General features: G+C 41.2%; 1 protein-coding gene across 2 annotated transcripts; it reads right to left on the bottom strand.

The window, feature by feature from the left end:
• Positions 1–1,307: 1,307 nt before the first annotated feature.
• On the bottom strand, positions 1,308–26,226 carry YWHAZ (tyrosine 3-monooxygenase/tryptophan 5-monooxygenase activation protein zeta). Of its 2 annotated transcripts, none has more exons than XM_064706408.1 (6): positions 26,087–26,226; positions 23,567–23,870; positions 9,527–9,650; positions 5,976–6,139; positions 5,791–5,886; positions 1,308–2,357 (listed from the first exon to the last, which is right to left on the bottom strand). In XM_064706408.1, exons 2-6 carry the CDS (start codon positions 23,858–23,860, stop codon positions 2,298–2,300), a joined length of 738 nt encoding a protein of 245 aa, XP_064562478.1. In that variant the 5' UTR covers positions 23,861–23,870; positions 26,087–26,226; the 3' UTR covers positions 1,308–2,297. The 2 variants fall into 2 exon arrangements, with proteins under 2 accessions (XP_064562478.1, XP_064562479.1); XM_064706409.1 differs by having other exon boundaries at positions 25,886–26,148.
• Positions 26,227–26,624: the final 398 nt, after the last annotated feature.

Genomic DNA, 26,624 nt, shown 5'->3' with positions numbered 1-26,624 from the left:
CTTCCATACTGGAATGTAGCCCTTTGTTTTGTAAATGTATGTGATGACTGCTTTTTCCTTTTGACAAGTGTTTTCATGTATTAAAGAAGTCATTGTTACTTTTCCCCTGGTGACTGAGAGATGCACCAAGCTCTCCTCAGAAAGCCTTGTTAACCTCTGCCCTCCATACACCTCCCTTTCTCCTGTTCTTAATTGGATTCTATTTTTTATTATGTACTGTAACAGATTATCACCTTCCAATTCTAGGAATGGTGACTATGTCCCTAACTACTTTTATAAATGTGTAAAATTATCCTAACCATTTTTTCTACTGATCTTGATCCTTAAATACCAGAATAAAGGCTCAGATGCTTCTGGAAATGGAACATCATGGCCCAAATGCAGTGATGTAATTAAAAATAGAGGAACACCTAATTTGTAAAAGTAAGATCTGTAACTTGCTAAAGTCAATTCCATGTGCAAATGGGTAAGGCCACTGAGTTCATGTTCAGTGAGGTGGTTCAACTGTTTCCTCCAGGTATCAAGATTAACCTGGTAACTTTTAAACCCAGTGAAGTGTAGTAAACCTAGAAAATACTTACACTGTGCTTACAGGTGCAGCTCAGTCAAAAAAAGCCACATAAGCTTCCCTCCTGTTGACTACTAAGTGTAACATTAATATTTGAATACAATTCCATTACTTTCCAAGATCCTCAGTACTTGACAGGGATATGACACTCTGAAAATCAGTGTCAACTTCTCCCTGTAACTATTTCAGCTTCACACCAAGTATCCACAAATGCTGTAGTTAGTCTGAATACCATGGATGCACACGTCCCTGGGGATGGGGAATGCAAGAGCATCATTGCTTCATCACTCTGGACTTTTCCACCAACTGAACTAATGTCTGAAACCTCTGGACAATACAGAAGCTCCTGCTCAGTTCTCCTTTAAAGACTCAACAGCAGCAAGCAAGAGTTTTCCAAATAAATAAAACTATTCCAAAAGTCAGCTCTTAAAGAAGTTTTTAGCACCTTTTGCTCTAACTCTGGGGACCATCTATGTTAAGGTATCTCCAGAGCACCAGTCAGGAACAGACAGAAAGCTCAACCTAAAAGTTCTAAACTAATTAATTAGAACAATCTTAAAATCAGATATAGGGTATTCAATCTCAACTTCCCTAAAATGAACTAAATACCTAAATATGTATTACAAATTTCCATAACAGAAATACAGTTTCGTATTGAATTTCTGTCTAGTACTGCCATTCCTCTTAAAGGTGCAGGAAGACAGATGACATGAAATCTACACCCAAGGTAGTTGAAAAGTCCATTCATAAAACTTTTATTCCACTTACATCAACTTAATACACATGTTCTGAACAGTTATGCTTGGATTGTTCATGAAAATTTCATAAGACATTAAACAAAGCTAGCCATCATCTCAAGTTATTTCCCTGTTAACTATTTTTACAGCACATGCATGTTAGGCAAGTATCAAAAAAAAAAATCACAAAAGCAAAAAACCTAAAAAAGTTAAATACATGGGTTTTTGTTTTACTGCTGTGCTCGATATACAGTGTCATTATGAATATCAAGCAATTCATTTTTTACTGCATCTTTACTTGTACATTTGTTCTTAGGTTGCTTAAACCATTTAAATACAAATAAAATGTGTAGCAAAAATAATGAAAGCAACAGCAGGTAACTTTACAAATAATGGAATGTGAACCGTTTCTCTGTCCTTCTCTAGAGAAAGCTGACTGGGTTATCAAACTGCCTTAAGGAACACTTCAGCTGCAATCAAAGATGTACACTTGATTGGAATACTCCACAGATGTCACATGTTCCCCTGACATGCAATATCTATGGGACATCAGTTTCTTCACAGCCATGTGTGCTCCAGCTTGGATATTCAGACTAACTACACCTGTGGCTGCAACATTGATTATCCCTTTTTTCCATCATGACAGACCAATATGCAAGCAGTCATCTTTGCCTGACATAGAAAGCTGTTTTAACACTGGCCTTGTGGGAAGCCACAATGTACCAAAAGTACTATGCCAAACATGTAAAACTTGTATAAAAATTTCACAACCCTATATTGGCCACCTCAGATGAAAACAGATAAATTCCCCAAATGTTAACTGGCTCTATTCCCCTAATATTAAACAAAACCACATGGGAAATATAGAAATCCAAATAGAAGTAACATAAACCTGTCAAATCGTAAACAAAAACTATTTGTGGGACAGCATGGATGACAAATGGTCTACTGTTTAAATTTCAGAATGAGGCAGATGGAAATTGGAAGGCTGGTTAATTCTCCCCTCCTTCTCCTGCTTCGGCTTCGTCTCCCTGGGTATCGGATGTCCACAACTGTTTAGGAAAGAAAACAGAGTAACAGGTACATTATTATACATTTATTACTAACAATTAGTAAGTAATTTTTAGAAAGAAGGTCTATGTCTTAATAATAGCAACTTCTAACAGGTTCTACTAAGCACTGTGGAGAAAAATAAGGCACACAGTAACATGAATCCATTTCTTGGCTATGGAAGATGGAAATTCAGTTCTAGGCGACCCAACCCTACACTGCATTTAATGAGCAAGTTTATGAACAGTGAAAACCCAAGTATCTTACTCACAGGGCTCACTAAATACAACTAACAAGCAGGCAAGAATCAGGCCTACAGAGCAGGTAAGTGAGAATCAGGAACTAACAGCAACTTCTTTCTCCTCAAGCAAGTTTTACATGCCTTTCTGAAGGAAAAGCTTCAGCAAAATGATCTCTCCACATCCAGTGCTACAGCAAATGTTACTTTTTCTTCAGAACAGGCATATGAAGGTTTTCTATGTTTTTTTAAAGCCCAAAATATTTCATAAAAGTCTCTATCCCCTGGCTCTGTTCAGTTAGTTGTGCTCCCCTTTAGCAACTTTCAGAACACTGAGCTGCCAACTTGGCGGGCAGGGCAAGGATGGAAGGAAATCAGGCTAAGCATGCACTATGCACAAAATGTTATTTTCAGCTCCATAAAATCATACTAAGGAACCATATATCAAGATTAAGTACCAGCTAAGGAAACTGAGCATCAGTTCCAGAGTAACAGTCAGTGCCAAGAAATGATTTCATGAACCAAATTATCTCCATGCTGGCTGCTTCCAAACTATTCCCAGCCCAATATCATTTGTCATCTCTCACTTTATGGAGTTAGAGAAGCATTAACCAAATGATTCATGCTCTGTAGTATAAGGTGATAAAACATAAAACCAACCATTCTCTCCACTGACAGTGCTGTACCAATGAAGTCTTACAGAATGCCTTTATTTTTAAAATCTATCCTCAGAAACATTTCAGGCTTTGAGGAGCAGAAGGCAACAATGAAACCTGTACAAGACCAGTAGCCTTGTCCTTGCTCTGAACATAATGCATGGCATCTGCACCTACTCTTCCTTGCTGAAGGCATTAAGCAACAAGCTATTTTACTGAAGATAACAGCACACCAATAGTCTGCTTCTAGACCTGCCCTGCAATCTTTAGTACATTATTGTATTACTAGATTACCCGAATTCAGTGCTATTCTTGTAAGGAGAATTAATAAGAACAATTCTATCATATTTAATCAGAATTCAGAAATCAGAGGTTTGCATCCTGAATCATCACTCCTAGAATACAGTCACAAGAGTAATTTAGGATGGAAAAGACCTTCAAGATGATGAAGTCCAACCTTTAACACTGCCAAGTCCACCATGTCCCCAAATACTACATCTACACAAATGAAATAATTTCAGGGATGGTGACTCAACACTTCCCTGGGCCACCTTGCTTGACAACCCTTTTAGTGATGAAAATTTGCCTCATGTCCAATCTAAAATGCACATTCATTAACACAAAAGGGCCTGAGTGCTAAGAAGGGGGCATTACTAATTTTACCAACTGAGACACTGAGATCAGTTTAACCAATCTGCTCGGGGTGGGAGGGAAATGCCTAGGAAGGACTGCCTTTTATTTAATAAAAGAAAACAACATTTCATAACAGAGCAAAGAAATTACCGAGCAATTCCAGTAAAACAGATTTTGATAATATCTTAAACAGCCCTCTGAACACTTTTCTGCCTCCAGTCTCCACAGAATGAATACTTCTTTAGCCATACAAGACCCGAGGTAAGACAACCAACAACTGAGGAAAGTGCAACTGCACAGAACTGATCAACGTGCTAAATCTCTGTCTAAAGCCCACCTACCTCACACTTCACCACTTGCATAACTAGCAAAACAGACCTTTTTTATATTTATGAAATTCACTGTAGTCTGTCAGTCACACACATATCAAGTTATTTTCTACCTCAAGTAGTTGTGGATAAACATGGAATCAATGCACTCGTACAGATCACACTAAGCATTTAAGGCAAGACACATCACTCATTTAAGAATATAGAATCTTGCATCTGTTTACAGCTTTCTCCTTGCAATGGAAAGCTCACATCAATTTTCAGACCTACTACCCTAATTCACACACTATAGTAGCTCAGCCTGACTTCTGTTCTTGTGTGAAACAATTTGCTTTCCAACTGCTATGACAAGCTTTACATTATTTTTACTGGGAAGTTAGCAATTAAAGTCAGTTTCTCTCCTGTTTCAAAACCACTCATTCAGAGGGCAGCTCTTGAGCAATCCCACCCAAGGGGACAGTACACAGACACTGAGAGCAATGCCAACCCCTCTATCTGTCTCCAATACAGAGGTTGAGAAATCACTTCCATTTGTTTTGTAAGCAACAAATGGAACAATAACAAGTAGTTTTTGCAGCAGTGTTAAGCTGCCATTCCCATGGAAAAGGCTCCAAAACACAAGAGAAATTAAATGTTAGATGCAAAAGCTTTCAGAAAGTATGGCAACTCCTATTTTGCAAAGGTCTCTGAAATCAGAAGCACAAAGTGTTAACAAGGGGCTACATATGGCAACAATAAATGCTTCTTAGTTTTTAATTTCTTGCTTGCAGCTCTTCTCCCCACACACCAAGGAGTGAATTAAGCCATCTAATTACACTCTTGCATGTTTGCTCACATTTAAGTTTCATTTGCTTTAGATGTTTATCTTTGTCAGTTTTAAAGTTCAAAGTACGATAAAAAAATCCCACACACAAGATGCAGATTTTGATTATTGTGACAACTTACACCACAGCTGTGGGCCCAAGGAGGAAAAAAAAAATTAATTAAGACAGTTATGTTACAACTGCCATGGAAATAGCCTGGCTAACATCAATTTCCATTTCAGCTTTACCAAAATTAAAGCCAAACAAAAAACCTCTAAACCACAAGTCCTTAAATGGACTTGCTAGCTTTGTTTCCAGTTTTCATGTAGAATCTCTTCCTTGCAGATACTTTAATGCAGAATAAGCTATATGAAATTTGACATAAGCTTTAAGAGGCAAATGAAACTGTATTTTCAAATGCTGCTTAACACTGGGTAGTAGGTTTGATAGTCACAGTTCAGACTCATCATTTAAACATGCTAGATTCCTTGAATAAAATAATCTGGAAAATGTGGTTAATTTGTCAGAAAATCATGTTAACTTTAGTATCGACAAAAAAAAACCAAAACAACAAAACCCAAAACAACCAAAGCAAAACAAGAAAAAAAAAAAAACCCAACAAACTAGGCAGGAAAAATATTTAGCTCAGAAGGATGATGTACTATAGACTTGTTTCTGAGTGACAGACACAGCTCCATGGCCAGGAACAAAAAGGACACCTTGAAGTGCCAGAAGACCAGTTCTGTAATGTATTTGCAAACTTTGATGATACTCACTGTCAAATTGTCTCTCAGTAACTGCATTATTAGCGTGCTGTCTTTGTATGACTCTTCACTTAATGTATCAAGTTCAGCAATTGCTTCATCAAAAGCCTAGTGTTATAAAAACAAACAACTCCATTAGCCATGTGACAAAAGGTTATGCAAATAATTTAAATGGAATTTCCCCCTCTTTGACTTACCGTCTTTGCAAGGGAACAGGCCTTCTCCGGGGAATTGAGAATCTCATAATAGAACACAGAGAAGTTCAGAGCCAGACCTAATCTGATGGGATGTGTTGGTTGCATCTCCTTTTTACTGATTTCAAAAGCTTCTTGATATGCCTGTTGTGATTGCTCCACTATCCCTTTGGGGAAAAAACAAACACAAACAAAACCCACAACAAGTCAGTAATTCATGCACTGTAGGCAGGATACAATCAGGACTGTGTTCACACTTGCATGAAGAAACCATGTCAGGAGTGAACGCCTGTGAATGAGCACTTCACCTAACAAGTTGCTATTTAATAAAGATTTTATTAAATTACATTTTCAAATTATTAAAAAGGAGGGAAGTTGTTACTGACCAAATTACAGGTCTGAGTCTCTTCCCAATGCCATGTGACTACTTGTATTTACAAATGATTGCAGCAGTTTTGTAGCACTGAAGATAAAACCCACCATATACCTGATACAGTACCACAATTTCAATGTCTTTAAACACTGCAGTGCATTAGAGAGCCACATTTTAGTCACAGGAAACACTGATGACCTTTGCCAGTCATGCTGAACCCTTTCAGAAACAGACATCTATGAGTCTCCATTCAAACTGCTCGGCAAAGATGGTGTGGCATACCTTAAATCAAATTAAATATGTATTTTTAAAAGCTTCCAACACAGTTCTATTTCCAGTGCAGATATAGAAAGCATTTTTACCTAACTTTGAAGTTCCAGTACCTATAATCTTTGAGGAAGAAAAATTAATAATTTGGCTCCTTTATTTTAGAGATGAATCTCTCGTCACTCTTAACTGGTTCAGTTGTACAAGTTATTAAGACTTGGCAAAAACCAGCAACCACAATGTGTATATGAAGATTGAAGAGCTCAACAGTTTCCTTTCTCACTGAAGGCACACGACCTTAGAGCAGGTTCTGCCTGCACAAGTCAGAGATCACGGCCCAACACAGCCCACAGGCTGCAGGGGCCAGGGAGGCGCTGGATGCTGAGCACAAAGGGGCACTTGTTCCTCAGCTCTCCACCAGCATCTGAGAAAAAGGTGGGCAGAAAGTCATCCAATTCAGATGCAAAATGGATTCCAACCCTAACATTTCTGGATCAAACCAGAAATGCATCCAGCCTGATGTCTGCTAGAGTGCAGTCACACGGATTCAAAAACAAAGAAAGGAATTTTAAGGTAAAGACTCAAAAATACAGCAGGATTTAAGTAAGGAGTTTTCAGACTCCAAGTCTGAAAACAACTGAATACTAATACTCAGGATGTTTATGCAATCACCATTTGTTCACCTTTAGATAGTTACAAAAAATTAAAGCATCACATTGCTCTCCTCCACATGGAAGAGTGAGGACATGCACTGCACAGTTCATCAACAGTGCTCTCTCTGCACTCACCACTAATAATGGAATGCTTCAGATCAAAGAGATGGCCTAATGTGGAAAATGACCACAAGTTAGTACACTGCAGTTGAGAAGAACTAGGTTTACTGCAAGTTAAATTTAGAAATCGTGAGAAATGTTTAACTCCTCTCACAATGCAAAAGCCTTAGAAAATGGTGCTGTTTATCAAAGGCAAAATAAGAAGAATGAAAAAAACTAACTTCAGTAAATGAAGCTGGGAGTTTTATTTTCTAGTAACTTTTATTTAACATAATTTCAAAGCAAAAAGCGTATTTTGTCTCCCTATTTGAGAAAACAGTTACCTTTTGAGTGACAATTCAGAGCACTTAGTCCATAATTTGATGTATTCTGTTAATTTTTAAATCAGTCACACAGTATTAGAAAGTTTTTAACCTTGAATTCTTTAGGAAGTGCAGCTCCAAAGTTAAAGGATAAAATGGAATGAGGTACCTGCTTGGCATTCCTGTCTCCTAGACTGCCGTAAGGAAGCCCCATCCGATAAAATAAACAATGTGGTTTATGAAGATAAAAATCCAATTCCTACTATTGGGAGCTTTATATTGTTGCTGTATTTAGTGCCCCAACTCAAAAGCCATTCTTTCCTACACAATAGTTATCAACTGCTCTTCTTCAAGGTCACAGACAACATACAGGAAAAACATGTGACATGAAACACTGGAGGGGGATGAATTGAAAAATTGGAAACCCACCATAAACTGCTCAGCCAGCAGACTGGGTTAAATAAAAATAAACTTCAAAAGCACTTTAAACAAAGATTTTCACAGTCTAATTTTAGAGCCTGTTACTTAATCCTCAATAGAAAAAGAAACTTTGGGACTCAAAATATTGTACCTCCTATGCATTTGAACAGAGATCACTAAAATTACCAAAGGAAAACACAGTATCTCTATAACAGATCTAAAGTACTGGTAACACAAACAATTCTGCAGTCTCCAGGACTGGCTCAGTTTGCATGCAGTAAACAGCAGAAATCAAATCCAGCCTTACATACGAAGTATGAGGATCTCTGTGTAACTCCCTATTATCCAGCATGCTGGGAAAACTGGGCTTCACTGTGTAATGCGGATATAACACACGCCAGTAAAGATGTATCCCCCTGAAATGATTCCATGTCTGTTTCACATCTCTGCCAGGCTCAATCTAGTCTGAGGTCCCACAGCCGCTGTTCTGTGCCACACTGGGGGGTTCAGCCACGGGCTGCAGGTGCTGCTGAGGGCAGAGTGCGGCTGCACAGCCCAGCACTCCTCACCCCCGTGGCTTCCTGCATCCCCAGGGCAGCCCCAGGCAGTCTGACACAGCAGGCTGGCTCTGTGCTGCTGCGCTGCTCCTCAGGGCACACTGCCAGCAGCCCTGAAGTGGCTCCAGGAAACAGCCTGGCACTGTTTGCAGCGAGCTGCATCTTGCTAATGCATTGCTCTCAACTGAAGGGGACTCTGCACGGAGGCAGCAATGCTGCCAGGGTGGCTCCCACCACAGCAGGAAAGGAACTCAAAATGATGAGTGCCTAATATTAACTTTTTAAACTAAAATTAGGTGAAAGCAACTTACCTACAATTGTTACAAGCTGCTTACATGAAAATATAAGAAATTTGAGAAAATAGAATACATTTGGACATTAAACTATTATGTTTACAGAAGAAACTTTCTTAATAGTAAGATTAATTTTATTAAACCTTTTCTCCTCCAGGTTGTTTCTAGTATCTTTGCTCATTGAACCTATGCAGACTTCTTATATTCTGTAGAAATGCAGGAGGAATGGCAAGATTAAGTCTAAGAGGTAAAGCCCCTAAGATTCAGCCAGACAGAAATGCATAAACCAGTGCTTCAGTGGTAAACCAGATACATGCATATGGAAGTTGGAGACAATTTCAAGATTTTGTGCCTCAGTGTCGGTTTTGTGCCTCCATCAGCACATATGTGAACATTTCTGTAACTCATCTGAAACCCAACAATCTATGATATTCCTTCAGAAAACAGAAAGCCTATTACTAAAGAAATTTACATGCAACTCAGAATTACTCTAAAATGAGGGTTGTGTCACTACCCCACAAAAAACAATGTAACTGGGCAATGTTTATCTACAAGGTGACATACAATACCTTTCTTGTCATCTCCGGCAGCAACCTCAGCCAAGTAACGGTAGTAGTCTCCTTTCATTTTCAAATAGAAAACTTTGCTTTCTGCTTGAGAAGCATTGGGGATCAAGAACTTTTCCAACAGAGACTAAAAGGGAAACAAAGAACACAGTGTTTTGAACATATGCTGAACCAACAATTCAATTATATTTCCATTTATTTCAAAGTCAAGACAGCTTCACTGCTTGCTTATTATTTTCTTCACATCCTACATAACACAGTCAGCTAGAGAACGTGTTCTGGATTCCAATTCTAGATTTAAAAAGAATGCTGCATTGTGTGCCTTGATGGGGAGAAGGAGGCTGTGTCAATTTAGCAGATGAGTTTTGTATGAGCAAAGGATGGCTTTTTATAAATAACTATACAGAACTCTGGCAGAAATAAGGTAGTCCAAAGACTCTGGGCAGAGGGTATACCATGGAAGAAAGCTTGCATCCCCAAGATACAATAAAAGGATTTGATATCATCAGTTGCCAAATCAGAGACCTAATTATTTTACATACACAGGCAATAAATAAGCTTCCTTAGCCCAGCTCCCATTAACTTTAATGCTCCACTAGCATTCCCAGCAAGAAACCACAAGGTGAACCTGTATTCTTGCATTTCCAGACAGCTAACAATCTGACATTCGGCTCTGTAGCACTTCTATCTGACTTTATGTGCTGCCCTAACAGGTATTTCCATTATCTTCCAAAGCAAAGTAGCTCTCCAGAGTCACTCCACCAAATTCTCCCCATGGGCTGACATTTAAGACCAGGTTTTTCTACATTATTCTAACTGCTTGTTAACATAGCAAGTTAACATAGTTGAGGCAGTCATGTAATTTAGCAAGAATTCTATTATGATGAAAAAAAAAAAGAAAAAAAAATCACTAGCTTCAACACATTCAGTCAAATTAAGGTACAAGCTTGTCAAACTTTGTGATATTGAGTGCTTGAAGTCAGACTCTAAAAGAAAAGCCAGTTATTTAAAAGTCAAAAAAGGTACAGCATGCCTGAATAGTCAGAATTCAATCAGAAGCTGTTACATATATTTGGTGAAGGCTATGCAGAGAATAATTTTTAAAAGAGGTTTTTAGTACAGATTTTTGGCCATTTTTCCTGTATAAATTAAATGAGAGATATTGCAGTTTTGCTTCACTTTTTTACTTCCAAGGATACCACAGAAACAGAAAAACTAATTTAGTTCCAGCTCACAGAAATCATGGCTGCTTAACAGCACCTTCCTCTCAAGGAATCCATCCAGCAGGTTAAATGAATGTCTCACAGGACACTGCTGGGACAGGCTGCAACCACTGCACTGTGACATGGACACCTGTGGTACCTGCTCTGCCTAGCAGGCCAACTATTAAGCTACAGAAAACTGTAATTCACAGAAAGAGCAAGAAGAGCAAGTCTGGTCTTGGTTTTTGTTGTTTTCTTTAAAGTACTGCTAATTCATTTATATGAATAATGAATATTTATTGGTAGACTCAAACTTGCATGAAACTCCTCAAAATGAAGCTATCCATCACAGCATCTCTCTCATTTCTACTGCAGCAGACAGATAATAAAGAAATCAGGCTGACAGACATGAAAGTCAGACAAGGTTCAGCGATGCCTATGCTACAATGAGACAAAACCTGTAAGTGGACCTTCTTTAGTGGCTTCAACGTAGTGGATATATTTGTTAACTTTAACATTAGGCCTTTTCAGTACTGTGGGACTTGGTATATAGCTTCATTTTATAACCACACAGGGAGACACTGAAAAATCCTGCATGCCCTCACTTCCCATCCAAATGACAGCAGAGACAATTCCTTGGCAACAGAAGGAACTCAACACAAGCCAGTCAGCAGCAGAAGTATTTTTCTGAAGACAGTCAAAAGGGCTGCTGAGCTGCCTCCTGCCAAAGGCGCCCTTCTGAGGGCATCCCACCACGCCAGGAAAAGGGTTCAGAGCCAGCTCTGTCCCAGTGAGGCTGGGATGTAGCAGGAGGCCAGCAGCTTTATGGGTCACACACCTCAGCTCTGTGACTCCTTACACACTCTGTCCTCACCACTAGAGAGCTTCAGGGTTTGCAGCTACGACATTTTCATGAGTGCCAAGGTCCTCCAGTGACAACTACTGAGAACAAGGCTCCTTATCAGTTTTTCTCTGTGAGACTTCAATTAAACCGGGTGTGTCAGTTTGAACCTACACTTCTGGCACCGTGGGGAGTTGCCCTTCTTCTGCATCCACCATTAATTGGCCAGACCAAAATATTTTTAGTGACTCCAGACACAGAAATTATTCCTCATCCCTACAGAAGGTCATTTGATTAAAATGTACATTCACACAGCAGGAACGAAGCTCCAAGATTTAAACTTCGCTTACATCACAAATGAGGTGAAGTTGTTTGCAAACTGCATGGGTGAATTGCACCAGTAGACGGATAGGAGGGAAGACTACTAATTATCTTTTTAAACAGACCAACACCAGCAGGGCAAAATGAGCTTGAACACTGTAAAATCTTGTACTGCAAGAAGTTCTAAAGCCATACTGAATTTCAAAGACTGATGAACTGAGAAAATCCCTTTGAACAGCTATTCACAGAATATAGCCAATGCAGAGACTCCAAGTCAAACTGCACTGGGAGCTTACTCATATTTGGATGAAAGAGTCTATTCTACACAAACAACACGTAGGACTGGTGTGCCACGTATCTCTGGAAGAATTTTATTTATGCCAAATACTTCATAAACAGCAACAATAAATCCTGCAAGCAGATGAATATTTAAAAGCTATCATGTGAAATGATTGAAAGGAGATCCCTACCCTATTATTTATTTGGTCGTATAAATTCAGTTTCTTCTGTTTGTATTAGTCCATTTATTTCAGAATCTATTTTCTTTTACTGGCAGAAGTAGACACAGATCACTCCTTTAAAGTTAGCCTGAAGATTCAGAGTACAGATTTATCCAAAAGAGTGGCTGTGAAAGCATAACCTGCATGGACACGGTACGACTACAGAAAGCCAGACAGGTAAGACCAATGAAGCTACTAACCTTCTATCTGCCAACACATCGGCTTATGGGGAATACTGTTTATCTTGTGGGTTTTTCTAAAAGGTTTAACTGCAAAGCATCTCTGGAGGATACATTTTTTCCACAAGGAGGAATATCTAGGTATTTAAGTTCTGTTGATAGGTTGTTTTTGCATAGCTGATGTAGTACCAGCAATACATGGCCACCTTCTCTCTCCCTTATGAGTTGATAGGGCAGTGTTTATCAGTATAGAGCTGATCACCACGCAGGCCACTGAAGCTGGAGCAGATAGTCCCAGACTGGCTCAGTTAGGTGATCTGTATTTACTGAGCTGATGTGATCTGCATCACTGCAATGCATACAGCACCCTGACAACTGCAGTCCATGCAGCCCATGTCTATTATTATATTTTGTGTAGTTAAGGTCTCATGCTTGTTCATGATGTTCCTTGCTACCATGTGAAACTCCCATCCAGGCTGGATATATACTAACACATGGGCAGTTAATTACAGCATCTGGTAGGAACAGTTTTCTGAACAAAACTAAACACTCCCTGCCTTTGAAACCCCCCAAGGAGACAGCAGTAATTGTCAGAGCTTTTAATTTGACAACAAGAATCTAACTGCTGTGAAACAAACCATACCATAGTAGTCAACTAGGCAGATCCAGCAGCATTTTAGAGCACTTTTCAGCCCAAACCTGCAACACCTTGTACAAGTGCTTCTAGCACTTTCTGTAAGTCTTTTCAGAAACACTTAATGGGAATTACTTTTTTTTTAAAAAAGGATGTACTAAATCTGACTATCAACTCTTACTAATATGCTGGCTGTTCAAAGATCAGGCTTCAACACTTCACACCTGCAATTCTGGCTATGACAAAGCCAACAGCTTTCTGCCTCTCTCCACTGGCCAACAAACACACTCAAACTCAGATGACGTCAGCTGTGCCCACATACCATTGGCAGGATTTGGAACATTCCCTCACCCTCAGCAAGTACTAGAGAAAAGTCTTGGTCTCCAAAGACATACCAGACACTGTCAGCACACCATTTGAATTATCCTGATGGTGAATTTCAATCCTGGCTTATTTTAAACACTAAACTGGAGAGAGATTGACTTCTTTCATTCTTAAACATATTCTACTGCCTGAACAGGATGCAGTCAACAGGTAGCAACATGAAGTACATCACATTTTGAGCCACTTTGATGAAAGGCTTTTCATCAAGGCTCCTGTGGTTTTTCAGATCAAGTCTGAAAGGTTAAGGAGTTATCAGCCTTAGGAATGTGAAAGAAGCCTAACAAGTAGTTACCAATAAACCCCAATAGCCAACCTTCTCCTCAAATTCTGCCTGCTTCTTACTGCAAGCGGACATGCTTCAGCTGTCCAACTGTGGTGAGCCCTGCAGTTGAAGACTGGAAGTCAACACAAATACTTGAAGAGTCCTTTCCTTGAAGCCTAAAACCACTCTTGTTTTAAAAGCATTTGCATCTTTGGCAAATGACGTCTGTGAGCCAGAAATATATTCCCAAATCCACCATAAGAACATAAAATAATTTTATTTTAATGCTCAGTTTTGCCTTGTTGCTTCTAGCTCAGTACCAATTTCTCTTTATTAAAGGCTTGGTCTCAGTACATGTTATTGCCTAGAAACTTTAGATAACTATTAATGCACTAGAGATGATTGCATCAACAGCTCAATTTTCTATTTATAGATTTCCCTCTTGACAAGCAGGAAAATAAGAACAGTCATCAGATTCTAGGAAAATGTAGGAGCAATTAGTGGATAATACACAGTTAAAGAATGAGAAGCCTTACTTTTAAATATGGAAAAATTAATTATTGAGATATTGAATTGAATAAAAACACTACAACTATAGGAGAAATAAAAAATATATTATTCTTGCACAAAAGAACCAAGGTGCAGCATGGGAAAACTCAAAAGAGAATACACTGATAAACTTTAGGTACTTTAAATACTCTCAGTTCTTCTCATAATAACCTGGCTTTTTGTTTACTAAATAAGTAGCCTTTTTGTTTTCATTCAGTATCAAAAGACACCTAACAATAGTTATGCTTTTTCTAATTTTGAGAATGAATTACACAAGAGTACTAGCTGAACTTCAACTCACTTGTCACCCCACCCATGGTATATGACACAGGGATGAAGATGACATGGAAGAACTCTTGTTTTTTAAATTCATGAAAGACAAGAAAAGCTGTCACTATTAGTGGCTGCTGAGGCACTGGAGATCTCTGCTGAAGAAGGCAAGCAGCCTGCTGCCTGTTCTCAGTACCAGTTATTCTTTCTTCCCATCAAATTGGCTGCCCACAGAAAAAGCAGCAGAAGTTTGAGAAAGGTGACAAGGCTGGCTGGAAGACACGAAGTGAGAAGCACGACCCTCAGCAGGAGAGGAATTCAGAATTTGGGACAATGGATCTTAAAGCAGAAGGGAAGAATTTAACTGTGAGTAATTTGCAGTGTTTATGCAACAGGGGGAGATGTGGAATTGCTAAGAGCAGGAGAAAGGTACACTTGATTAGCAGTTTCACTGTAGTCAATCTGGTGAAGATCTAGAAAGGAAATGAGAAGAGGAAATGAAGTCTGAGTAACAAGACGGTAACTGAAAAAAAGATCTAAAAGGACTAATGGACAGAAAAAAATCCCATATGACAGAAACGATGGCAAGAAATTTTAGTTTATACATAAAAGTACCAGTAAACCAGTCTAAATGTGCTCCTTTAGAAAAGAGAACAAAAGCAGCATCACTATGGGCAGGTGAAGGAAACATGGAAGAACACCCTGAAAAATCATCTTCCTGCTGAGACACATGCTGGGAGAGAGATACAAGTCAGTTAGAAGCAGATGTAGGCACAAAAATGCATACAGGGTGCTTGGCACGGACACACCACTGGTCAGCAAAACAAGAAACACAGCACCTGAGGCAATGAGGAGCAGCATCTCAGATCACAGTGCATTTACAGCCACACATGTAGCTCCCTCTGCAGATCTGCCTTCCCCAACTCAGACCACCATGCCCTTTATTAGCCAGTTTCTTCCACTGTTTTGCTTTCCAGTTTGTGCTTATGGCAAGGGAGGCAAGTGTGCCTTATATCAGGATACACTCTTGAGATAATTCAAAAGATTCCTCAGGTGTTTCCTGCCAATCCTTATTGTTTTCTACCAAAGCATGAGTAACAAACATGACAGTGAGGGAACCAAATTCTGAAGCACAGGTAAAAATACCTCCCCAATTTAGTAACCCACTCTGAGGAAACTCATATGAAAGACAGCAGCTGTAAAGACACTTAATAGAAAAACATTAGGATTAAAGTCTTAATATTTTTGATGCATCACTACAGGTCTTAATAAACAGTTTCCACTGAGGATCAAAGTCAGTATGTAATTTTTATCTGGGCCTTTTTTTTCTCAGCACCACCTCATTAAACTGCTTCTTGAATACTGGGGACTTGCATCAAAATAAAATGGTACCAGATGCATCAATCATTATTCCTTTCACAACATCCTCTGTGAAACTTGAGATAATAAAAAACCGAAACCAACTGACTTGGTTAAGAATTTCTGCCCAGGATGTAGGTCTCAGCTACAGCTATTGCAGCTGTACTCCAAACCACAATGTCTTAAGACTCCACAGTTTTTGTCTCTAAACAAATACTAATAAAACTCCCCATAAATACGATGCAACACTTTTTATCCTTGCTCAGAAATAAAAGCAGGAGCCATTTATCTTTCAGCAGCTTGCACTCTGAGCAGATTTCAAATCTCCTGAAGCAGCATATGGATTGACTACAGGTTCACTATACATACAGCGTTAATAAAAACATTCTATTAGGAAAAATGCCATTTTAGCAATGTAAACCTAATCTGCACTAGGAGAAAATGACCAGTTGAAAGATCAGATTACTTTTGTTGAATCTTTTGTAACATAATCACGAAGGGTAATACCCAGAAAAAAACCCTACCACCAACAACTGACAACTTTTCTCAGCCTCTTGTGCGATGCCTTATAGAATCACAGAATCAAGTAGGTTGGAAAAGACCTCTGAGATCATTGAGTCCAACATATTATATATGATTAAAAAATTTAAGAATTTACTGTTGGTCTCAGCAGAACATGACTTTTTTATTACTTCCCTTTGAAGAGGCACTGCCAATCTTCTGTCAGTTTTCAAGAAAAATAATCTACTGCAAAAAAGCTAACATCCAGTTTAAAAAAAACTTTAAGAAATAATCACAATCTTAATTCTGTTCAATCAACTTCAATACCACAAGCTTTCCCAAGCTATTTAAAAATGGTAGTCAACTACTGCCTGAATGGACAAGCAGCTTCAGAGGCAGGAGCTGACGTGTGCCCACAGCAGAGTACAAGTAAAGTGTTTGAGAAGCTGTTTCAGAAACGCACTCCTGTCACGTGCACGGTAACGAGACAGAAGTTTCCAGATAAAACCAGAGACAGTGCAGCATTTGTCTGTACAGATGTGCAGAGATAATGCACCAACTCTGCTCATATTCTAAATTTTATGTTTCTATCACTAACAGCTTCCACATGCACAAGAAGCTGATACATCAGCAATGCAGTGTTTCTGCTTCTTAGATTTCTAAGCAACCAACCAGTGAAACAAATGCAATTATCAGCTTCACAAAATTGTAAGTACATGCAATGAAGTTCTTCCTTCAGCAGCACAAAGAAGATGAAGAGTTACCTGTCACAGGTGACTAAGCTATCAGCTTACTTTATTTTGCTGTTTAGAACTGAGTATCAGCAGTGGGTACATAAAGTACTTGAACAATGAAGGCTGCTGTCAAATAAAGCAAGTTGTTACTTCGATGCTTTTGAACAGTATAAGCACTCTGTACCTTTTTACTGTAAATCAAAGCAAATTATTAAACATTAATGCCAAATGACATTAGTACAGCAGGCTAGTGGTTATAATAAAGGTTTCTCCTACTTGCAATAAATGCAAGAGGATGCAGATACATGTACATGTACATATGTGTTCACCTGTGTGCAAGCAGAGTTAATGTAAGAAGTAGCTGCATTTATGCAGAGCACCTTAGCTGATTTTATGATAAATGGGAGCATTAAATACATGTGTCAACATTATGGATGCCCTTCTTGCTAAGATTAGAATAAATTAAAAACAACACAAGTAATCTCATATTTAAACTGATCCATGAATGATGATTTAATTATCAAAAATTCAACAGTTTTGCAACAGTCTAATCATTCACAAAAGTAAAGGAAATTAGTCTAGCTTAGGCACTGCTTTCACTGCAGGCAAATAACAACAACAACAAAAACCAACAAAAATCAAACCAACAACCCAAACCAAAACAAAAAACCAACAGCCAAAAAAACCCCAAACCTGAAAGGGTGTAGCTACAATCAGGGAAGTGAGTGAAATAATGAGGTTGATACCAATTGCCTCTGCTTCCTACCTTCAATTCATATGAGCAATGATACCAACCAAACCCTCACTGAAAAAGCCAGGCTTGTAGAGTTAGACAAAAGCTTGAATTATAACCACTCTTCTAAGTCAGCAAATCCTGGCTACGTTTTGCTCTGCAATATATAAAAGTTCATTCACAGAAGCATTTGTGAACCAGAGTACTCACATATTTTTACAGATGTCACTAACACATTACTAATAACTATCTTTTAGTGCAAATTTTAACAACTTGAGATGACATCTTGAATTCTATGTCCAGGTTTGAGCTCCACAGCACAAGCAAAACAAAGATATACTGAAGGGACCATGGGGCTGGAGCCCATGAGGGACAAGGCAAGGCTGAGAGAGATGGGTTTCTGCAGCCCAGAGAATTCCAGCAGATCTTACTGCTGTGCTCAGCTGCCTAGAGACGGTGGAACCAGACCCTTCCTTCAGGTCTACAGTGACATCACGGGAGGCAGCAGACAAGTTGGAACTTGAGAAGCTCTGATTCCACACAAGTATTCTTTCCTTAACAACATGAACAAATATTAAAACAGCCTGTGGAATCTCCATGCTTAAAGATTATAAAAATGTGACTGACAAAGCCTTAAGAAAAGTGATCAAACTAGATCTGTTCTGACCAGAGGTGAACACAATGACCTCCCTTCTAACCTCAATTCTTCTGGGCACCTAACTCCCAGATTTCAACACATTAATCACCCCTTTCTGACAGACATTCCTGCAAATAGAAAGTTTTACAAATGTCTCCCCTTTTTTCTAAAAAAAAAGACACAGAACTCAAAGACAAAGTGCAGTAAAAAATAAAAAATTAAGCAAGCCTGAAGGAATCACAGAACTGAAGGTACTGATTTTCAGTCAGAACACAATTTTATGTTAGCAGCAGATATAGCAAGAAGGTTGTGTGGTAACCTCAGCCTACAGGTTAGCTGTGCACTTTAACTATCAGGAGGACACACTGAGCATGCAGTGGCTGAGTTTTAAAAAGACAATTCTCACATGTGCATGTCAAAAAACATACAGCTTCCTGTAGTAGAGAAGACCAAATTTCCTAACCCTATCATTAAAAATTGTTAAACATTTTATAGAACTTAACATAGTAACTTATTAGATGTTTGCAGGCAATAGAAAATAGTTCCACAGTAATTTGAGAATAATGGTAATAGGCATTAATTCTGTGGTATGCTCTTTAAAAAGCCATTTAGATGCACTGGGAATGGAATTACACCCCCTTCCCCCAGTGAACTGCAGCCCCATGACAGGTTACTAAACATTCTACTCCCCCTCTCAAGCAATATACATAAAAAAGATATGCAAACCTAAAGTCACTAATCTGAGATACAACTGAACCTTCTGCTCTCACAATTACCACTTCTAAAAAGCAAAGCATCCATAACAAGTGCAAAGAAATCTCAAGTATGAGCACACAAGGAGTACATTTTTAGGCTTCTGAGGTGAAATTTGGAAGAAATAATGTAGTGAAGAAAGCAAACAATTTATCTTACTGGACGGTCCTTAACAACACCATTAACCTGCTGCTTTTCTGGCAGGAAAGGAGTGGGGGAAAAGTGCTGAGTAGCACCAATGTGTAACAGTAACTCCAGAAGGCTGAAGGGCAGCCAAGGTTTGCACAAGTTCTCCAGACCTTAACAACTAAAAGGGAAAAGAAATGGTGAAAGGGTACTTGGGTACTGCCAGAGGAGATTTACTTAGGGCATTTCTGCAGTGGACTTGGAGGGGGAAGACTGGGCATTGGGCAAGGACATGGCAACTGTCACATACTGGGCACTTGGAGCACATGCAGGGATGGCTGCAGGATGTGCCAGCCTGGAAGAGTGCAACTGTCTGCAATTATATCCATACTAATGCACAGATAGCCAGTCATGTTTTCAACTATTAGTTTACATTTAGCCCATGTAAGAGACTTCATGAAAGCTACCAGAGCTCTTGAGAACATCTAACATACATGCAGTACAGGGTGTTAGCTATTCAAAGACTTCTTCATTCTTCTCTGTACTTCAGAACCCTTGTTAGCTGAAAAACTCAGCTTACAACTGACTTCAACTGTAACTGACAGTTACAACTCACTTCTCTGCTAACGGCAGTTTAAAGAAAATCCACACCTGTTACATTAATAACGATTTTTATTATGGAAATGACAAATCAAAGTTGACTATAGATCATTATACTGGCACTTTAGACAGACCCTCCTTTCTACTATAAAAACCGAAACAGAACTTGAAGCACACACTTAGCTAACATGAGGAAAAGTATTTATCTAAAGCCTAATTTCCTGTATCAATTGGAAATTTTCTATAATACTCAAAGCACTTTTCAGATGCTCAAGTACGGCAATGTACTTCCTTACGCAGAGCATCACACACACTGCAGAAGAATCTACTGAAGAATCTGGAAATACAGTCTTCATGGCCACAGTGCAAGGAACTTGTACTACACTCAATGTGCCACAATTATTTGATGTTTACCAGCACTACCAGACCAACTCCAAACTAGAGCTGGTTATATTATGCATTAATATATTTAAATGCATATCTGACAGAATTGGTGCTGGAACAAGATATTTAAGAGGTCTCTTCTTTGTACAGCAGCACTCTGAGGCTGCAGGAAACAAGAGGATGAGCTCAACTCTTGTAGAGTTGTAGATGTACAACATGGCAGGCTGAAGAAAAAAAGATTCAGGAAGTGGCAAGGATGAAGATGCTGTCTTTTCCTGTTGAAGGGACAGTGTAAAGGAGAAAAACAAACATTTGGACCTGACCACATAACTATTAAAACTTTTATCATTGGGCCCAAGAAGGATGAAGCAAGAAAGAAGTTTGTCATTAATTGCTCCTACTCTCTCTGTAAATTAGTAGAAGAGATAGAAACAAAGCCCAGGTGGAGTTTGGTGTATTTGCTATCTATAGGATTAGAGGAGCTATTTCTTCCAGTACACTAGATTTCATCCCAATAAATGAGGGAAGAGAGCAGGAAGCTGCAGGAGCCAGCTTTGGCCACACTCTTCTAGTCACAAACACATTCTCTAAATTGCCTTCCTCCCTTCAACACTGAAGTTAGGACTGCAGCCATACTCAGCTGTGATGTAACACCCCTGGGCATTAAACATTACTTAAGACACTAGCAGACAACTGAAGACACAACAACAGCTCAAACAGAGCCACAGCTTCAATAAAAGATACAGAAGTTGCAGAGCTGCTTTTGTACTCTAATTCATAAGGCTCATGATTAAAAGCTTTGAAAGTTTAACATTTCAGGTCTTATTAAATAATGGCATACATCACATCAATTAAGATTGGGTAGGCCCTACTTTTCACTTCTGTAAACAGTTATAGATTAGATTATGCTGCATAAAAATGACAGTTCTTCTGAAAAAAAACCCAAAAACTAAACCAAACCCTAGTTCTACATTTGCATGTAGCACTGTACAGACTCCTGTGTTCATGTTAAACAACTGAATCTTACCACAGTTCTTTTTTTTCTCTGTTAAAGCAATAGTCACCCACATTTCTAGGTAAGAATGAACACACATAGGATACTTCAAGAAAGAAAACAAGAGTATAGTTTTAAATATAAATCTAAATCTTCAAAGCAATTGGCAACATCAAAGGTAGCACATGTCATTTAAAAGTATTTTTATATCCTATCATTTGAATACAAAAGTTGTAATTTTTCTTTATAAATGCAAGTCTAAAAAAAGTAGTTTTATTACTGCTAATCACTGCTTAAGGCATTGTTTCTTCTGGACAGTAATTTTTCTTTAATGTATTAAGAAAACTTGGACTGGTGATGTTAAAAATTAGTCAGTCATTAGTTTCGTAAGAATAGTAGCCTGTCAAAGAACAGTAACTTCTTTGAATTATATATGTCTCATTAACACAAAGAGAAATTCAAGTCCATTTTGAGATTCACAAGATTTAACAAGATTCTCCACCCATATTCCTCCCCTCCCAGGCACTCTAGTTGCAGCAAACTCAAAAGCTGGGTTTTGTTTTAGTTTCTGTATTTAGCATGCACAATAAAAGCTAGTTTCACCTTAATGTGGTTCCCATTATCAGACAAAAAAATTAATTGCAAACACAAAATTCTTCTAAGGTTTATAAGACCAGATTTAATTAAAATAATTTCTTAAACCAAAATGTAGCTTACAAAAGAATTTCAGACCCTAAACTGTAAGCATCCACCCCCATTCCAACTTTCCCATTAGTAAAAAAATTAAAGAAATAACAACCATTTAGAATGCCAGATTTAGATCCTCATTTCCTTGACTTGAATAGATGAGCCACCACTTCACAACACAAGTACTAGTAAATCAGTTCTTTCCTATGAGTAAGTTCTGCATTTTATTTTCAGAGTAGAAGTTACAAGAGCTATCCTTGAGATAAAACATCCAAAATTGGGAGTGTTACAATAACTACAGCAGCCAGCCTGAACTGGAAGCCAAGGCTCAGTTACCCATGCTGACTCTTACAAACCCTTGGAGAACCAGCTTTCTAGAAGCTATCACCACCTGTATAATTTAGTAATCTCACGCATCAAGCAAAATTTATGCTTCTCATTGATCTTAACATTCACATGGTATCAGACCTTCAGGCACTCAGCTATTTAACATTCCCTCATGCTGCATGTCATTCTGTCACCGGCAGGTGATCCCTTGTCACATATGGGATGACAGCCAGCAGCACCCACAGTGCAGTGGACAACTCTATTGCTGACAAAAGCTCTACCTCACAAGTGGCTGCAGGACTGAACAGCTGCTCCTTGCGTGCTCACTGAAGCACCACAGGAGTGTGCAGCTGAAAAAAACCGACAATCTGGAATAAGCATTTGGAAGAGGTGTGGATTTCATAAACCAACCTCCCGGTGAAAATACAGTGTTGCTTGCTGTACACATGCACATATTAAGATAACTACAAGTCTCAGAAAATGCCTGACTTGAACACCCTTTGAGTTTGCTACAAAAAAAATTTAAGTTTAAGCAGGTATCACAGCATTTCTACTGCCTCTTCCTGCAAGCAATTTTCTGCACGGCTGAGTCATAACTAACATTACATCATCTTACCCAGGGAGGGGCACAATTTCCGTAGAGTAAGAACTACCTCTTACAACCACAGCAGCATATAAAAATTGCAGAAATTGAAGAGATCTTAGGATACAAATACTGCATTAAAGGGGAAGGGGCACTGGGGGGGGGGGGGAGAAACCCCCAAACTAAACCTGTACACAGTTCACTCTCAGGGAAATATGTTAACCTTTCATAAATACTACTATTTTATGTACAATAATGTTTCTACATGCTTCCAAGTTTATTAGCATTCATAACTATAATTTGCATATAAATAAGCAGCACATTAGAGGGAAAGAAAAACTCAGACTTTTTTTGAACCTAATTGTCAGAAATAGCAAAGGAGACCACAGCTTTACTGACATACTAGAAATAGTCCCAGAGGCCCAACACCATTTACTTTGCAACTCTAAGTAAAAATGGATCAACAGTTTCATTATTTCTCACCAGCACATCATTGCAGATGTCTCTTAGCTCGGTCTCAATTTTCTCTCTGTATTCTCGAGCCATCTGCTGTTTTTTCTCAGCGCCTTCCGTCTTTTGTTCAATACTTGAGACGACTCTCCAGGATGACCTACGGGCTCCTACAACATTTTTATAGGCAACAGAGAGAAGATTCCTCTCTTCATTGGACAACTCAGCTCCTTGCTCAGTCACAGATTTCATGCAACTTGCCATGTCATCATATCTTTCAGCCTGCTCAGCCAGTTTGGCCTTCTGCACCAGCTCATTTTTATCCATGTTGATAATTCTAAAGAGGAAAAATAGTGAGGCATTATTCAGACATTGGTCAAGGACAAAGGCGTTTTAACTTCATCGGCAGAGCAATGTGTATTCTCTAGTTCGAAACTGTAAGAGGTACAACTGAAATCCAGCACAGAGGGCATACTAGCAGCACTGGCTGCTCAAACACATGGACACATGGAGTAGAGAGTTAAAGCCACTGATTCCTCATGAAAAACTGTAAACTTTCAGAAGTATGTTATTTTAATAAACACAAACAAAAGCATCCAAAGGTGAACCAAAACCAAATTATTTCTATCTTATGCAAAAAAATTATCCTAATTCTTGCCACCACTCTTTCGTAAGACTACATTATCAGTGCAGCAAAACTGACAAAGAAAATATCCAATAGTAAGCTTTCCACAGGAGACAACCCAATAAAGGTTGGACAAAGAATACCACGGAACATTCTGAGCCTTAACAGAATTGGTTACATGCAGAGGTACTTCACATAAACATCTGCAAATTAAATCCCACACTGGATGTTAAGAAGTCACAGCGCAACAAATATCTAAATTGTGAGCTGTACACCTTCCCACAATGCTAACTCCCTTTGCCAAAATGGGAATCCCCATTATGGGATGTTCTGTGTCAGGTATTGCTGCTCGGCCCGGGAGGCTGTACTTTCACAAACAAAAGAAAATTTTACTACTTAAAAATAAGATCTCAACATCAGTATTTCAGATAGCACAACTGGGCAGAAATGCTTCATAATCTCTCCTATCGGCACTTAAATTTTAAAAAATGAAACTCTGCTAAACAGAGGTATTGAGAATTTCTTTTGACAGAGGAAGAAAAAATACTTCTCCCTGACTCCCCACCCTTCTGTGTATCCTAACTTGATCATTTGGAGGAACTGATAATGTGCCTTGCGGATACATTATCCTTTAAAGTTTAACAAGATAATTACAGCATGAACCAGTTTTGGTCATGAGTACTTTATCCATTTCTGTATGTTCCCCACACCCCAATCAAACATTTTCATTTTTAACCACTTTTGCCATTATACGCGACGTTAGGAGAAACAATGGCAGGGCTACGTTCCGTCTTCGGGAATAAATAAGGCACATTTTAACATTGCAGGTAACTGCAAGTTTTAACGGCTGCCGTCCCCAGCAGGGAGGCACAAACCGAGCGTTGGCTGCCGAACGAACGCCCGTTGAACAGCTCGCCCACACCGCGCGCCGCGGGGTTAAGGAGCCATTTTAAAGCAACCGTATGGCGGCGGTGATTTACCGCTCGCCGTGACCAGGCCAAACGTACTCGCAATGCCGGCCCCGCCGCCAGCCCTCGGGGCACCGCAGGCTGCCGCGGCGGCATCCCCGGGCGGGCGGGTCGCCCGTCGCCCCCGCGGGCTGGGCGCTGCCGCGGCTCCGGCACGGCGAGCGCGGTGACAGCAGAAAATGGAGCGGCCCGGGGGCGGGCGGAGCGGAGGGCGGGGCGGGCGGGCGGCCCTGGGGCGCTGCGGCCGCTCCTCCCTCCCTGCGCCGCGCCCGCCGCGGGGACACCGAGCGCCGCGCCCGCCGCCTTTGTCACGGCGGGTGGGCGCCGGAGCCCGGCCCGCCCCGATCCCGCTCCCCTCCGCCCAGCGCCCCCGGGGAAGGATGCCGCGTCCCCGCCCCGGAATAGGGAAAGCCCGCGGGTCCATCCCCGGGGGATTCGCCGCGGGGGAGGGGAGCGGCGGAGGAGGAGCCCCCTCCAGTCCCGGGGGAGCCGCGGCTCTCGCCCGGACCCCTCGGCCGGGGCGGGGAGGATGGGCGGAGGATGGGGGGGAAGGCCTGGGCGTTGAGGATGGGGGGGGTTGGGGGGGCCTAGGCGGAGGGAGGAAAGCGAGAGCGGCCGAGGGGCGGCCGCCCCGACTCCTCCGCGCCCGGGCAGGGCTCCCGGCCGGAGACCACACCCGGCAGCGCCGGCCGCCCGCACCCCGGCCCCCGCCCGGCGGGGGCGGCGCTGCCCTCCCTGCGGGCATGGGGTCGCCCTCACCTGTCGCCCCCTCCGCCGGCGATTCCCTCTTTTTCCCCGGCGGAGAAAGGCCCTCGTCGCACCGCGCAGCGGCCCCCGCGACCTGTTCCCTCCCCGCTGAGCCGCGCCGGGGGGAGCAGGGCGATGTCCCCCGGCCGCTCCGCTCAGTGCTCCCAACTGCCGCGAGCCAGAGGAGCCGGTTCTGGGCGGCGGCCCCGTTACCTGTGCGCGGCGGGCGGGCGGGCGGGCACGGGAGCGTCGGTGCGGGCAGGCGGCCGGCGCGGACTGTGCGGCTCTGGCGCTCGCGGCGCTGCAGCCTCGCTCCCTCCCTCCCTCTCCCGGCGCCGCGCACGGGGCGTCTCCGCCAATCACCGCGCCGCTCCGCGCGGGCCGCGCGCCGTCCGTGACGTCAAGCGGCGCCATGGCAACGGAGCGCGAGGGCGCGCGCGAACCTTCCCTTCCCCCCCCGCGGTCACGCCCAGAGCCGGTGGCGGCCCCACCCGCGGGCGCGCGCCTGCACCCCCGCCCCCACCCACGAGCCGAGCGAGGCGTCCCGGGGCCGTCGCGGGTTCGGGGCCGCGTTCCGCCCCTCCCCTCCCGCAGCACCGGCCCCAGCCCCACGGGGACACCCCCGCGCCCGCCCGTGGGCGGTGGAGCGGTACCCGCGCGTGCGGCACGGAGCGGGGGCGGCAGCACCGCCTCCTCGTGCGGCCGCGGGGTGTGCGCGGATGTCACCGCCGCCCCCCGCGCAGCCCGGGCG

This window comes from Zonotrichia leucophrys, chromosome 2 (genome assembly GCF_028769735.1).
Source record: "Zonotrichia leucophrys gambelii isolate GWCS_2022_RI chromosome 2, RI_Zleu_2.0, whole genome shotgun sequence".
NCBI lineage: Eukaryota > Metazoa > Chordata > Aves > Passeriformes > Passerellidae > Zonotrichia > Zonotrichia leucophrys.
This window is presented reverse-complemented; position numbering and strand designations above follow the sequence as displayed.